This window comes from Pectinophora gossypiella, chromosome 13 (genome assembly GCF_024362695.1).
Source record: "Pectinophora gossypiella chromosome 13, ilPecGoss1.1, whole genome shotgun sequence".
NCBI lineage: Eukaryota > Metazoa > Arthropoda > Insecta > Lepidoptera > Gelechiidae > Pectinophora > Pectinophora gossypiella.
In genome coordinates this window covers 10,013,655-10,027,648 of record NC_065416.1, presented here as the reverse complement: position 1 = coordinate 10,027,648, position 13,994 = coordinate 10,013,655, and the positions used below count along the sequence as shown (strand labels likewise).

Genomic DNA, 13,994 nt, shown 5'->3' with positions numbered 1-13,994 from the left:
CATTGATTTGTTTTCACTTACGTTTGTCATCTTTTCACGGATTTATTTGCAACAACTTAACTTTATAGCTATCAGACCCTGAAGTTATCAGTTATAAATCGGTTGTTTGGTGTTAAAGTGCATTTTTCCTTTCAAAAACATGAGTTTTCCACGTAAACCTTGTTTAAACGATCCTAACAGTTTTTGCTTTATTTGTGGCAAGTTTAGTTTACAAAAGCAAAGAAAAGAGATCACAGAGTTTGTAAAAACAGTCTACCGAGAATATTTCGGGATACCACTAGTGAAAAGGAATAAATATTGGGTGCCAAACATCGTGTGCAAGCCGTGCGTAGAATCTTTGCGTTACTGGAGCCAAGGAGGACGTAAAGGGTTACAATTTGGAGTGCCGATGATGTGGAATGAGCCAAGTAATCACTTAAACGACTGTTACTTTTGTGCCGTAAATGTTAAAGGTATGAACCGGTACAAAAAACGTACTTTGATGGACCGCAAATACGTACACTGATAAAAGACACGGAGTTTGTAGCCTACGAGGGGAGGTCAAAAAGTTCGCGGAATGGAGGGGTTGGAGGGGGTTGGTTTGCTCGTACAGGTAGCCGCTAGTTGCACACCTCATTAACAGTATATGTACCAAGTTTGAAGCAAATCGGGTCATTAACGTTTGAACTATCGACCAGCAAACAAGTGAATCGGGAAGAACTCAGCGAATATGGAGAAAATTGAACACCGCGCCGTCATTAAGTTCCTCACCAAGCAAGGAAAATCCGCTCAGACGATTTTTCAAGAGCTGTTAGCAGTTTACGCGGACTCTGCCCCTGGTAAAACCATGGTTTACAAGTGGCATAGTCTTTTCAAGCAAGGAAGAGAGTCGATTGAAGATGACCCCCGCTCCGGACGGCCCATTGAGGCCACCACACCGGAAATCATCGAAAAAGTAGAGAAACTTGTATTAGAAGATACCCGCTTGAAGAAGAAGCAGCTTGCAGCAATGGTCGGTGTATCCGAAACAAGTATTTTAAATATCCTACATCAACATCTTGGGATGACTAAGGTCAGCGCAAGATGGGTTCCAAGAATGCTCACGCCACTTCAAAAAAGCGAGCGTGTCGAGTGTTCTCGCCAGTTTTTAGAGCTCTGTGGAGAGAATAAGGAAGAAGTTATGGCCCGGATTGTTACTGGAGATGAAACCTGGGTTCACCACTATGAACCTGAGTCGAAGCAAGAGTCGATGCAGTGGCATAAAAAAGGCACACCTCCTCCAAAGAAGTTTAAGGTGTCACAATCGGCCGGAAAGATCATGGCCACTATTTTTTGGGATACAGAAGGTATTTTGCTGATTGATTATAAAGATCGTGGTGTGACTATAACGGGACATTACTACGCTTCTTTACTGGATAGATTGAAAGAGGCTATCAAGGAAAAAAGAAGAGGAAAGCTGTCAAGAGGTGTGCTCCTTTTGCACGACAACGCACCCGTCCACACGTGCCATGTTGCGACGGCTGCCATTCACCGATGCGGGTTCGAAAAATTAAACCACCCGCCTTACAGTCCAGACTTGGCCCCCAGCGATTATTATTTGTTCCCAAAAATGAAAAAGGAACTGCGTGGACGAAAATTTGGCGATGATGAAGAAGTCAAGTCTGCAATTTCGGCCTATTTTGACAGCAAAGAGAAATCTTTTTTTTATGATGGAATAAACAAATTATTTGATAGATCCGGAAAATGTGTTAAGGTTAAGGGAGAATATATTGAAAAGGAAAAATAGTTTCGTGTTTAATTTCGACCCCCTTCCCCCTCATTCCGCGAACTTTTTGACCTCCCCTCGTATATGACACAGATTGAATCTGAAGCATGGTTAAGCTTTGTGTTGGTAGTAAAAAACTTTTTGGGGAATCACAAAGCGCCCGAACATCAAGAACTAGTTTCAAAAATGCTACAAAATTTTAACAGAGTAGGAGTCAACATGAGCATAAAATTGCATTTCTTACACAGCCATTTGGACCGATTCCCGCAGAACCTGGGTGATTACAGTGAGGAACAAGGAGAAAGGTTCCATCAGGATATCAGGATAATGGAAGAAAGATATCAAGGTCGATGGGACAGCCATATGATGGCTGACTATTGCTGGATCTTGAAAAGAGATTGTCCTGACAAAGTAAATAAGAGAAAATCCCAAAGAAAAAGTTTTTCATGATCTTCATTTATTTATTCTAGTTCAAGGTACCCCAAACTATTATTATTTTTGTGTATTTTTGTAAAGATAAACAAAAAAAATAAATTTTAAATACATCTTTTGGCCCATTTATTGAAGCATTTTATGGAAAATGTTAGAAGCGTTTATCTCAAAAACTGGAGTCAATTTGATCATTCTGGTATTTTTCCCGTTATCAGCACACTCGTCTTATACAAAATCGACTTCAAGTATGCCTTCCGCAAAATGACTGTATAGCAGTGTTATTATTTGTACATAGAAAATGCCTCGATTATTTTGTACTATGGAAGCAGCATTTGATGAAAAGTATAAAAATATAAAAACTACTAAAATAAATAAGTTAGGTAACTTCATCCATTAAATGTGTATAATTGTGATCGGGTGTATTGTTAATTAGTTTATTTTGTTTGTTAATTTGTATTTATTCACAGAACCACATCTTTACAGACGTATTTGTTTACCTAAAAATGTTGTTATTATATCTATTGCAATCGTCACTCGATAGAAAGAACGTGCATTGACTAAGTGCCTTGATACTAGCAATATAATAGAATTTGAACTACTTTGCGGAACTTAGTATTAATTCCTAATGTATAGTGTGTTGCGTGTTTTATCCGAAGTTCTCGAAGTGGTGTATGAAGTAAGGCAGTCGTCGCGTGCGGTTGACCTGCTCACACGCAGACATTATGGACTTGGTCAGCGGGCGCGGGCCGCAGGAGAACACGCCGATTTTTGATACCTGCAAATAAAAATAGTCATAGTCATATCACATTAGAATAAAAACTAAACCAGAGACGAACGTGGGTTTCAGAGTATTTGACAGCCACGTTTTCAGTCGAATGGTATGATAATTGGATTCAATTTTTTATTTGTAAGTCTTTTATTATGTAAGTAATTTAATTTATTATTATTTAATTTAATTATTTTTAAGAGTAAGGAAAAACGTGGAGTAGTTACTTTCAGTTGCTTATCGTCCTAGAAATAAAACTACTGCCTATTTCCAATTCGGCATAAGCGGCTGTAATCTGGTAATCCGTCAGACTGGTAATCTGTCGTCACATAGTTTATCATAGCTATCTTGGATCCTATCGAATTACTGCCATCTGATATATGCCACTTGCTTCTGTGAGTGTCGTGCCTACGTGGTTTTCTGTCTATTAAGATATCTATCTAGTCGTTCATATTTAATTAGGGCGTGAGTTAGTATTAAATATAATATATATTCGTACATATCAGCATTAGCCGCACGGCGACCGAGTCGCGCGTGTTATATCAAGGGTTTTGACCAATAGCCTTACAACGTGTAGCATTTGCTGCGTCTATTGGTCGAAACTTGCGATATAATTCGCACTGTGCGCGGCGCACTTGCCGTGCAGACCCTGCTGGAATACTTACATAGCTGTGCTTCTTCTGCACGAATTTTAGGAAAGACGACATGTCGGGTCTGCCGAAGTGGTTGACAGCTTTCAGTCCCGTGAACATGGACGTGCGCGAGAGACGCTGGAAATGGTTCTCGCAAATGTACTGAAAAAAAAAAAAAACAGAAAATGTAGGATTAGTATAATATCTTTTGTACACATTATTCAATAAGTATTATTATTATTATTCATGCTAGAAATAAGAAATAAAAGCTTAACGTGCTCTATAAAGCATGAATACTCTTACAATTCGGCTAATAATATCGGTATCCGAATAGTAAGGTGATTACTATTCAAAGTAGTTTCATAAAGTGATTACCTAGATATCGAAAGTAGTTAGGGCTTAGTAGTTAGGATCGTAGGTCACTGGTCAGCAGATCATGCTTAGAAATATGAAACGCTATTGAAACGAAAAGAAGAAGAGAATTCAATAGTAGAATAGTAAACGATGGGCTACGTCAGGATCTATGGGGGTTTAATAATAACCCTGAACTCTGGGTTAATGTGGTCGGTCATAGTCTCAGGGCAGAAGAAGAAGTAGATGTTTACCAGCATAGTGGTTCTCAGATCAAACTTGTGGAAGAACTGCGTGATAAAGATGTGGATCTCGAGTACATTGGTGACGTCCTTGCGTTCCACGTCGCGCAGCACGTCGATGAACCACTCAAAGTGCTTGTGGGAAGGACAGATCCAGAGGAAGTACACCTGGAAGATAAACATATTCGGTCAGTAATATAACAAAACATTATAAGCCTTTTATTATACGTCCCGCTGCTAGACACAGGTCTCCCAAGGGAAGGTATGCAGTGTAACATAAGTAACTAACATTTGTATTAAAAAAATAAGAATTCGTATGACTTTCAAACCCAAATACAGAGTTGCTTCTGGCAAAGTTTGCCAAGTTGAGGAATATTTATTGGTAAATATTTCTATAATACGATTCCTAGTGTGGCAGGCTGAGCCACAAGTAATCTGACCTATATACTTTTAATATAAAGTCCTCAACCCACCCTCCACTACCCCACCCCTTCGGTTGGTAATCCACCTCACAACCCACACGATAGAAGGAGAAGAGATAAATTCCTGAGATGCATATGATGAATGGTGAGATTATCAGGCCATCACCCATATAAACATCAGTTTAGACAGGATACAATTCTTCTGTCGGGTAAATGACACGTCAGTAAAAATATTCATGAATGGGCATCTCGTCTGCTGCTGAGAGCGTTCTTCATTCGCCAGTCTTGCATTGATGGTTTAATGCTAACCACAAATCGTACCTTTTTGCAAGCCACACCGGAGTATCTGTTGGTGGAGGTGCCGAACACGAGGTCATTGAGAATGGACGCGTAGGGTGTGACCCCTATGCCGCCCCCCACCATCACCGCCACCTCGAACTTGTACCAGTCCTGGTTGCCACCCCCGAATGGACCTTGGATCCTGGGGAGATATGGAGGTAATTTATACTGGGTGTTTTAAAAATTAATAAAAACGTCCTAGCTGTGACACTACTCGCAAAACATTTTTTTTTCTAAATTAATCCGTTAACAATATAAAAAAGGTTTATTGGACTATATAAAAGCAGCGTGCAAAATAAGCTAAAAGCAGAATGGAAAATGCTGCACCGATAAGAGCGTGGCTCTTAAATTAATGATGATGATTGGACTATATAGATCATAATTCTTGGCACAATCATCATCAATCAATCAATCAATCAATAATACTTTATTGCACAACGACATATACAAAGGACATAAACATACGAATAAAAACATAAGTACAATAGGCGGCCTTATTGCTAAATAGCAATCATCAATAGCATCATCATCATCATCATTGGCCTTATATGTCTGTTTCAGACGGCACAATAACACTTCTGTTTTTAAAGGCGACAGAGCTGGTACCCCGTATGTGTCGCGTCGCGAGTGCCTTTTTTTGACGTGATTTATTGTAGATTTGCCGCAGATGGCATTAACTACTTGGCCGGGTTCATGGGGAGCGCTGAAGGCTCTCACTTGGTGCAACTTTTAAGGCAACATGCCTGAGGGTGCTCAGTTGGGCGCGAACCTCAGCTCAGGGCGTGTCGTCTGAGAGGAAAAATATTTGAAAGAATTAATCGACCCTAGTGGGGGCGACCTGATTGAGGGAAATCGTCGACCATGCCGGCGGGGTCGTTATCGGGGTCCTGAAGTATTTGGTGCCGCGAGCTGATTGGCCGCCTCTATGGCTAGAGTAATCGGGTCGGGATTGCGAGGGCCGAGAAGCGAGATGTTGTATGAAAACGACGAATATCTGTATAAAATTGCATACGAATTCGAACACTACCAAATACAAAACTAATGCATGCCCGTAAAATAATTGTGCATCAAGTTAAAAGGATGATTTATTACGTTGCCGTGGAAAAACTACAGGTAAAGTATGTAACATAAAGCAAATATTGTGTTATGGCATTATTCTTCTGTAATATTTAAGTATTTGCAGTACACTTAACGTGTTTAAAATAAATACACATACATAATGCATTAGTTCTGGAGTTGGGCAACTTAACGAATACAAATAGGTATACTGGCTATGTAAAGTACAATCTATACAAATAAATTACATACTTACGCGAAGATCAACAAGATTATGTGACCGTGCATTGTGTAGAAGAAATATTTTCATATTTATTTAAGACATAAGAAATAGTGTTAGGTTAGGTTATTTCTATTACATAACGGTATAACTTGAACTACGTACATTATTAATTAAAATATTACTTAAGTAGTCAGTGAGACGAACTCCAGCGTGATCAGTGGCCATGTTTATTTGGTAATAGGCTTGCTCCCTAATAGGAAACATGGTAGTTAAACATAACTGCCGACAAGTGGGTGTTAGTATATACTATTATACACCACTGCGTATTCCTTCTGGGATACAAGCGCGACTCCGTGGTCCAGTGGTCGAGCGTTGGACTCACGATCCGGAGGTCCTAGATTCGATTTCCGGTGCGGACATATCACAAAAATTACTTTGTGGTTAGTTTGGTTAGGACATTACAGGCTGATTATTTATTACAGATTAAGAAACAGATTAAGATTAAGTTTTAGTTTCTATACCATTCTGGACATAGATAAGAGAAAGTCGCAACACTGTTCTATAATTGATAATATTGATTAAATATTCGAAACTCACTCACGTGTGCGATATTCTCGTATTATGCATATTAACAATTATCTTATCTCACCGAATCCTCGGCTGGTCTTCGGGGTTAAAGTTGCAAGGATCGAAGTAGTTCCTGAGCTTCCACGTCCAGGGACCCTGAGCTTTGATATGGCACGAGAGGAAGTTCTCATGAGGAGCAGACGTCAGAGTGAATGAATGGAACTCTTCCTTCTTAAACGCTGTACACGCTAAACGAACCCATTGTCCTGTGAAAACATGCAAAATATGATTGAAATTTGTTTAATAAAAAAATCTACAAACGCTTTTGAAATAATTTTAAAAATTAAATAACGTTCGATATTTGAAATTTTAGCGTTTATAATATTTATATGTATAATAGTCTATTATTAATAGACTGAATTAGACAAAAAACGGAAAAATTAGAAAAGTATTTGTCAAGATTAGACAGGAATGCAGGAATACCAGGGTAAGTACCATATTTGAGTAAAATAAACAATTTGATGTTGTTTCTTTAGTATAATTTCAAGGGAAACAAACATAAAGTCAAGATAATCTTTACCTGATAAATACTTGAGGTTTGGAGGTCTGTAGAACTTTATCTTGATGACGTCAGAAGGTAACATTTCAGTTTCTAGGACGTCTAACGCTAAGTATTTGGTACGTAGGGACACCACCTGTGAAAGAAATAACGCTGTTACCTGTGCTGCCACTATAAAAATATGTTAGAGATGACAATTTTGTCTTTTGAAGCCGGTTTAAATAAGTAGTGAATGAGTGAATGTAATCTAATCCACAATGGCACATGTACAAAAAAACAAAACATAATCTGGCTCCTATTAATAATAGCAAGTTCTGAATACAATACTTATATAGTTCCTTAGTTACTGTTTAGGAAAGCTTGTAAAACAAGCGATATCTGGGTATCGAATAGGCAACTCACAATTTACGAGCTTTTAATACTGTGGTTTCATAAATATTACCTTATCTAAAGTATAGATAATGGCCGGTCCGAGGAAGAAGATCCAAAACCTCGGAGCTCCCGTGAGCCTGGCGAGCCCGTGAACGAGGCAGAGCGCGTAGAGCGCGACGTGCAGCGAGTGCGCACGCCAGAACCACGGGTATGCGCGCTTGCGGATCACCGGGTGCGCGAATATAAATATTATGCACATTATTATGAAGAGTAGTACTCCGCTTACACCTGGAACAGGTTAAGAAAGTTATACTTACTTACGAATATTGATTTCATTGTATGATGCCTGGAAGAAATGTCTGTGTAACATCACGATCTAAGAATGGAAGTGGACGTCAACCATGGTTCTTATTGTTTTATATGCAATAAAGTAACAGTTTATCCAGGAATTTACATCTATTAAGAATATTTATAAATTTATGTTTTATGGACATACAAGATAAGTGTAAAATCCTGGATGTTTCATATTATATTAGCTCTTATAAAGAAATTATGATGAAATTACCTGTAATAGTCTGGAACACCCAATAAGTGATGCCTGGCCGGAAATCAGACGTAAAATGAACTTCTTTAGTAAGACATCGCAAGTTCTCGACAGGCTGTGTAGATACGTGGTAGAAGTTCACCATATGGCCCGCAGTGTGGAGTAGGGAGAAGAAGAGAGCTGTGCAGGCTACGATCTTGTGGAACTGGATGCTCGAGTCTAGTGGGATGTATTGCTGGATGCTGAACTCCTGGGTAGGGGAATTTTATTCTTAGTTGAACAACAAGAAAGTCGAGTTTTAGAAACTCTGCTTTTAACAAGTTTTGGATGAAGAAAAGGACCTGTGATAGATAAAGTTGAAAGAGCAAAACTATTTTTTGTAGGTACGGTCACGAGCATTAATATGTGTACACTTTGGTACCATGTCACATTAACTTTTTTGACAAATTGAACTGTAAGTCTCACCAAATGTCAAATATGTTAGTGCGACATAGTCCTAAAGTGGGTACATTATATTGCTCATGACTGTACCATATCAGCTTCAGCATGACCTCATTCATACAGAACTAATAACACTTAGTAAGAGCACGTAGTGGACTTAATTACTATTCTAATAATACTCACTTTTAATTTTGTTAACAAGTTTCTAGACATTGTCAAGAGCAGTAGACTGTAGCAGAAAGACAAAGCAGCGGCTGATCCTCTGGTGATAGCGATACCTACGCCCATAATATGCCTCAGATCAAGATGCTCTGACATGAATGAGTAGTGGGCAAACCTTTCCACGAACAAACCAATAGTCACGACGTAGAACACGAACAGATAGAAGATATTCTGTCTATTTTCTTCCAAAAACGTGGTCATATAGTCCCATTTTAAAAGGATCCAATGTCTGTAATTGAAATAGTTTTGACTAACATTTATTTGAGATACATCAGAATTAAAATACTGTTCAATAAGTACTTAAAATTGCAATCGCAATTTCGGTTATTTACCTCGACTGTTCCATCGAAGGTTCGATATGGAAGCTGGTCATCCTAGCGACATTTGTTGAGGTGTCCAAGAAGTTCTGCTTGGCTCCTTTGCAGTCTAGACCAATAGCGACGAACTCTCCTTTGTATTCCTTCATCATTACTTTGAAATCCGAATATGTGAGATGGTCTTTGTGTTGGAGACCAGCATCCTAAGAAATTATCAAAATGTTAGAAACCATATAGAAGCAAAGCTATACTTATAATAATACAGATCCGGTACTAATGGTGCCAATAGATTTTTTTTTGCAACTATCCAACTATGTAAGTAACACAAACGCAATATTATAAGTTGAATCTTTTACCGAAAACATGCCGTCGATCAGCTCCGTAACGTGCTCATCCCTTAGACTTGTAGTTCTGGCAATTTCCACTAACGACCTCAACATTTCACTGAGTTCGCCTTTGTCGATCACACCGTTCCTATCATTATCACACATGTCGAATATTATACGAAGTTTGTCGTCTGTTGCTCCTCGGGAAAACAATACTACTGTGTCGAGGAATTCCTTAAAACATAAACAATGTTAAAAAGAAATCATGATTTGATACATTTATGTGTAATGGGATGTATTCAAAAATAAATGAATATTTTACCTGGAAAGATATCCTTCCGTCGCTATCTTTGTCTACGATATTGAACATCTTCTTGACAAATACTGCGTCTGCCTTCATTCCTAGTGCACTTGCGAATTCGGTTTTTGATAGCGAAGTTCTCATTACTATTGACTGTTAACATAATAAAAAAACAATGTTATTCAGTTTTCTACCAAAAGTTGATTCTGTGAATTAATTGTTATTGTTGTTGTTGACGTACCTCAGGATCTGCATCTTCATTCCTCCTTCGTTTTTCTCCCGGTGCTAGACCAAAAGTGATAGCATAAGCTTCTCTGAAGAAATGCTCTAATTTGCGTTGTCTACGTTCTCTTGTCTCAGCAGTAGCTAGAATCTGTTCACGATGACCCTGAAAATAAAGATATTCACGATTTAAGTATACATGTTTTCCTTTTGTAGTTTAAAAATCGTCAGTGTCATTTAAAAACGGACTTTATCTTACCTGGCTAAGATTGAGAGCCTTCTTGTGTTGAGCCAAGAAAGTGTCAAGTTTGACAAGGAATTTGCGACGTGATGCTACTGAATCCATTTCCAGCACAAGGTCATGTTCTCTTGGTGCTCTAATTAGAACTAACGGGCGTTTGTTATTACGGCTTTCCTGAAGATCAATTAAATATTAGATGTTTCAATATTAATCGCGTAAATGTATTTGTCTAAGCACGTTTTAGTGTATGTTTTTTTCTTACCTGGCTTTCAAGGACTGTGATCTGATCAGTATGGTCTAGAGGTACAGTTCTTAATTTATCTCCTTTACGATCAGTCACATGAAGAGCAGGTTCAGGTCCAAGTCGTAGTTTCACCAATCTCTTATGGGATGCGTGCACCCATTCTCTGCATACCATTTTGTCTACTGATCCTGAAAAACAAATATCGGTCAAGTAAATTATATATATTTTCGATTATTTAAACAGACAAGATTTTGGAAATTTATGAAAAATATCACAAGTACACAATTTTTACCTTTGTATTGAGCGTTTTTAAGATGCTCTTGTTGAATCTTAAGGCGCCGTCTGCGACTATTTTGTAGCTTGACTACACCATATCCCGCGCCCGCGCAAAGGATTGGCACAAAAGCCAGAATCAAACATGTGTAGATGTACGCAAATTCATTGCCCTGTAAACATTTTTACATTTCATCATTGGGTCGTTATCCTAGAAACTCAAGTCAACGGACTTAACGAAATAAGATCTCCATACCTCAAAATAATCATAGCCCTTCAAATACTTGCAGGGTGGTAGTTTGGAAGCATTCAGCTGATATGGTTGTGGGCAAGGGTCTCCGGTACCCCAGTGAAATACGTCACGCTGAATGTCGTTAGGTCCAACAGCTGTGCTGTTCACGATGATATCCCATAGCTTAACACGACGAAGTTCATCAATTTCTTCTCTGGTGAAAATTCTAGAATAATATTGAATGAGTTTACTAGTGTCATGTATCAAAGAATGTGTATTTATAATACGCTCCAATACTCAAAATGCATATTTACTTACCCATTTTTCTCATTTTCAAACCAGAACCTATCTGCATCTCTGATTCTTGTAAATTGGTCCATGATGATTGCTCTGAATAATTCTCCCGGATGACCAGTTGATTCCAGCATTCCACCTATTAAAACCATATTGGGGTATAGATTTGTTTAAATCAATTGAATAGACATAAAAATACATTGCGCTATGAACCCACATTTCGGTACCTTGGGTTCAAAAATGTCAAGAGTTCGATCGTCATATTACAAGGACATCTAACTAAAAGTCTGCTTAAAGACTTACCGATATACACATCTATGTTGTCAAGTCTGCCTTCATAAGCTTGACTTAATTTCTGAAGCAAATCCGGATTATCTTCGAAGAGCTGCGGATTGATCTCATTGAACGTCTTTATTTTGGGAAGTCCAAATGCTTCTCTGAAAGTAAATCACATTCAATTAAATTATACCACAACACAATAGGGACTTCATGGCTCATGCATAAGGAAAGGTATATGAAGAGTGAGGCTAAAAGGATGATAAGACTCAATAGTTAAAAATGGACTTTTAACCAGGATCATAAATAGTAAAATTACTTACCTAGCAGAGTTATAATCAGGAAGACCGTTGTCTCTTCCTCTCATGATATTAAGTGCACCAAGATCTCTTCTTGAGAACTCCATGGGTCCAAACAGATTGTCTCTAACATCGGAACAAAGAAGAGCATCCTCACGTTCAGACAATTGAGATGCCATGCCCATCAGGACTTCTTCTATTGGTACTTGAGACATTACATCCTGAAAGCGTAATAATATGATTATATGAGTTTTCACGCAATAGTTCTGTAAGGTTTTCAGGATAGACGTGTAGGAGTTTACGTCACCAGATATGCCTTGGGTCTAATGATGAACAATTTTACTTTGACGACGGGGAACTTCCATGTTAGAACAGCATTTTTTCAATACCAAGATTCAGGTTCTACTTACGTTTCCATCCCACCAAGTCTGGCATAGTCTGATGGCATCGTGACCACCAGGTGCTCGACTGTATCTGCAGTTGCGGTCTCTCAGCAGTATAGCTGGTGGAACCAAAGTGTGACCGAATCTGAACGCGGCTACGGCGAACGCATGAGACACCCCTGGAGCCACGTCAGCTTTGTAGCCTGTGTAAGGAGGCATCGGTACCCCGAGGAATGCTGGCACGTACTCGTAGAAGATAATGTTCTGGAAAAGATTTGGACAATTTTTAAGAACATGTTTTAGAGTTGATAAAAATGAGAAATAAAATGTATGAACGATTAAAATAACAGAGCGTAAAGATGACGATGGTAGATATGTACGTAATATACTTTAAGTTAGGTATTTGACAATGTCAAATAAATGCTAAGGCGCTTTTATAGAGAAGAAAGTAAGTACCAATTTTAATAAATGACGCGCCTTGTGATTAGAAAAATATGATTTTAACCGTGTAGATGAAGCATTTGGCGGCAGAATATAAACCTGACACCAGAATTGATGAGATTAGTCATTGATGTCTCAACCTATAAGAAAGAAGAAGTTCGTACACTATAGGACCAAATAGTTGTAGCAAAGTGTTCCTACTTGTAAACTAGCTATGACAACGCGTCGCGCTCTCTGGAACAGCTGTTCATCACTCCAGTCGGGGTGCTTGCGGTGCACTCGCGCCGCCACCACGTTGTGCCAGCGAAGCAATAAGATGCCGAACGTCACCATCGCCGGGTTCTGATTCGTACGTGGGTCTCCCAATACTGTAAGAATAACTTGGATGATAATTTACTTTGGTTTTTAAAAGCGCTAGAAAGATAGAGCTAGTAATTAGTCTTGTAAGTAGACAATTAAATCATTTTCTTAACGCATTGATGACTGATTCATTGATAAGAATCAACTTAAACTTAAGTTTTCAGTTTATAATAATTTGCTATTTAAAATGACTTTCCAATAATAATCTGGCATATAACTTTATTTCTTCAGGTCGAGAAGTGAAATACATATTTACGGATGCCATCCACAGGCATCCTTTAGGCTCTAGTTAGTAAGTACAGGCCTCGTACAGGCTTACAGTCGGTCCGCGGAGGTCCGTGTTGCTTTATGCTTACAGTGCAATACAAAACTCTTTATTACACATACTTACATAAAGCAAAGAAAATGGAATTATAATTTTTCTCCCCTTTACATATTTTGGTTGGTGTTTAGCGTGTTGGAGTATTTTGTACCTCTGGTTCCTTGAGGGGAGGCCGGTGGCCAGCAGTGGGACGTAATACACTGTTTATTTTTGACTTACAGAACAGCCTCTCTGGGCTGAGCATCCTCATGTAATGCGGCACAGGGTTGTTGAACAGCGGCACTCGCTTCGTGTTGCGCAAGGGCATGCCGCCTTCACTCGCCAGGCTTCCATTCTGCAAGTCCAAAGTTACTTTTTATTTCTTTATGTTATTTATTCTATTTTTAAGTGTAATATTGATTTGAAAAATGAATAATAAATGTGATTACTTTAGACAGGGTTTCTCGCATATACGTACTTAAAATGTTTTTGCGCTAAACTTTTTCGTTTTACTAGTAGCAAGTACAGTTACGGATGGTTCTTGTGAATAGGGTAGAGAACGTAGTCAAATG

At 38.7% G+C, this 13,994-nt stretch overlaps 1 protein-coding gene across 2 annotated transcripts in view; it reads right to left on the bottom strand.

Annotated features, from left to right (window-relative positions):
• Positions 1-2,460: 2,460 nt before the first annotated feature.
• The window catches only part of LOC126371855 (dual oxidase), a 70,015-nt gene continuing 58,481 nt past the window's right edge, over positions 2,461-13,994 (bottom strand). The window contains exons 7-29 of one of the 2 annotated variants that reach the window (XM_050017240.1): positions 13,663-13,777; positions 12,963-13,129; positions 12,348-12,584; positions 11,962-12,158; positions 11,666-11,799; positions 11,387-11,501; positions 11,093-11,294; positions 10,856-11,009; positions 10,582-10,751; positions 10,338-10,493; positions 10,098-10,244; positions 9,878-10,009; positions 9,586-9,789; positions 9,245-9,432; positions 8,874-9,162; positions 8,271-8,499; positions 7,776-7,993; positions 7,355-7,469; positions 6,857-7,040; positions 4,911-5,070; positions 4,180-4,335; positions 3,608-3,736; positions 2,461-2,951 (exon numbers count right to left, since the gene is read on the bottom strand). In XM_050017240.1, the coding sequence (XP_049873197.1) occupies positions 2,823-2,951; positions 3,608-3,736; positions 4,180-4,335; positions 4,911-5,070; positions 6,857-7,040; positions 7,355-7,469; positions 7,776-7,993; positions 8,271-8,499; positions 8,874-9,162; positions 9,245-9,432; positions 9,586-9,789; positions 9,878-10,009; positions 10,098-10,244; positions 10,338-10,493; positions 10,582-10,751; positions 10,856-11,009; positions 11,093-11,294; positions 11,387-11,501; positions 11,666-11,799; positions 11,962-12,158; positions 12,348-12,584; positions 12,963-13,129; positions 13,663-13,777 (3,927 nt within the window). In that variant the 3' untranslated portion in view covers positions 2,461-2,822. The remainder of the gene's footprint in view (positions 2,952-3,607; positions 3,737-4,179; positions 4,336-4,910; positions 5,071-6,856; positions 7,041-7,354; positions 7,470-7,775; positions 7,994-8,270; positions 8,500-8,873; positions 9,163-9,244; positions 9,433-9,585; positions 9,790-9,877; positions 10,010-10,097; positions 10,245-10,337; positions 10,494-10,581; positions 10,752-10,855; positions 11,010-11,092; positions 11,295-11,386; positions 11,502-11,665; positions 11,800-11,961; positions 12,159-12,347; positions 12,585-12,962; positions 13,130-13,662; positions 13,778-13,994) is intronic. The other variant, XM_050017242.1, reaches the window with a different exon arrangement.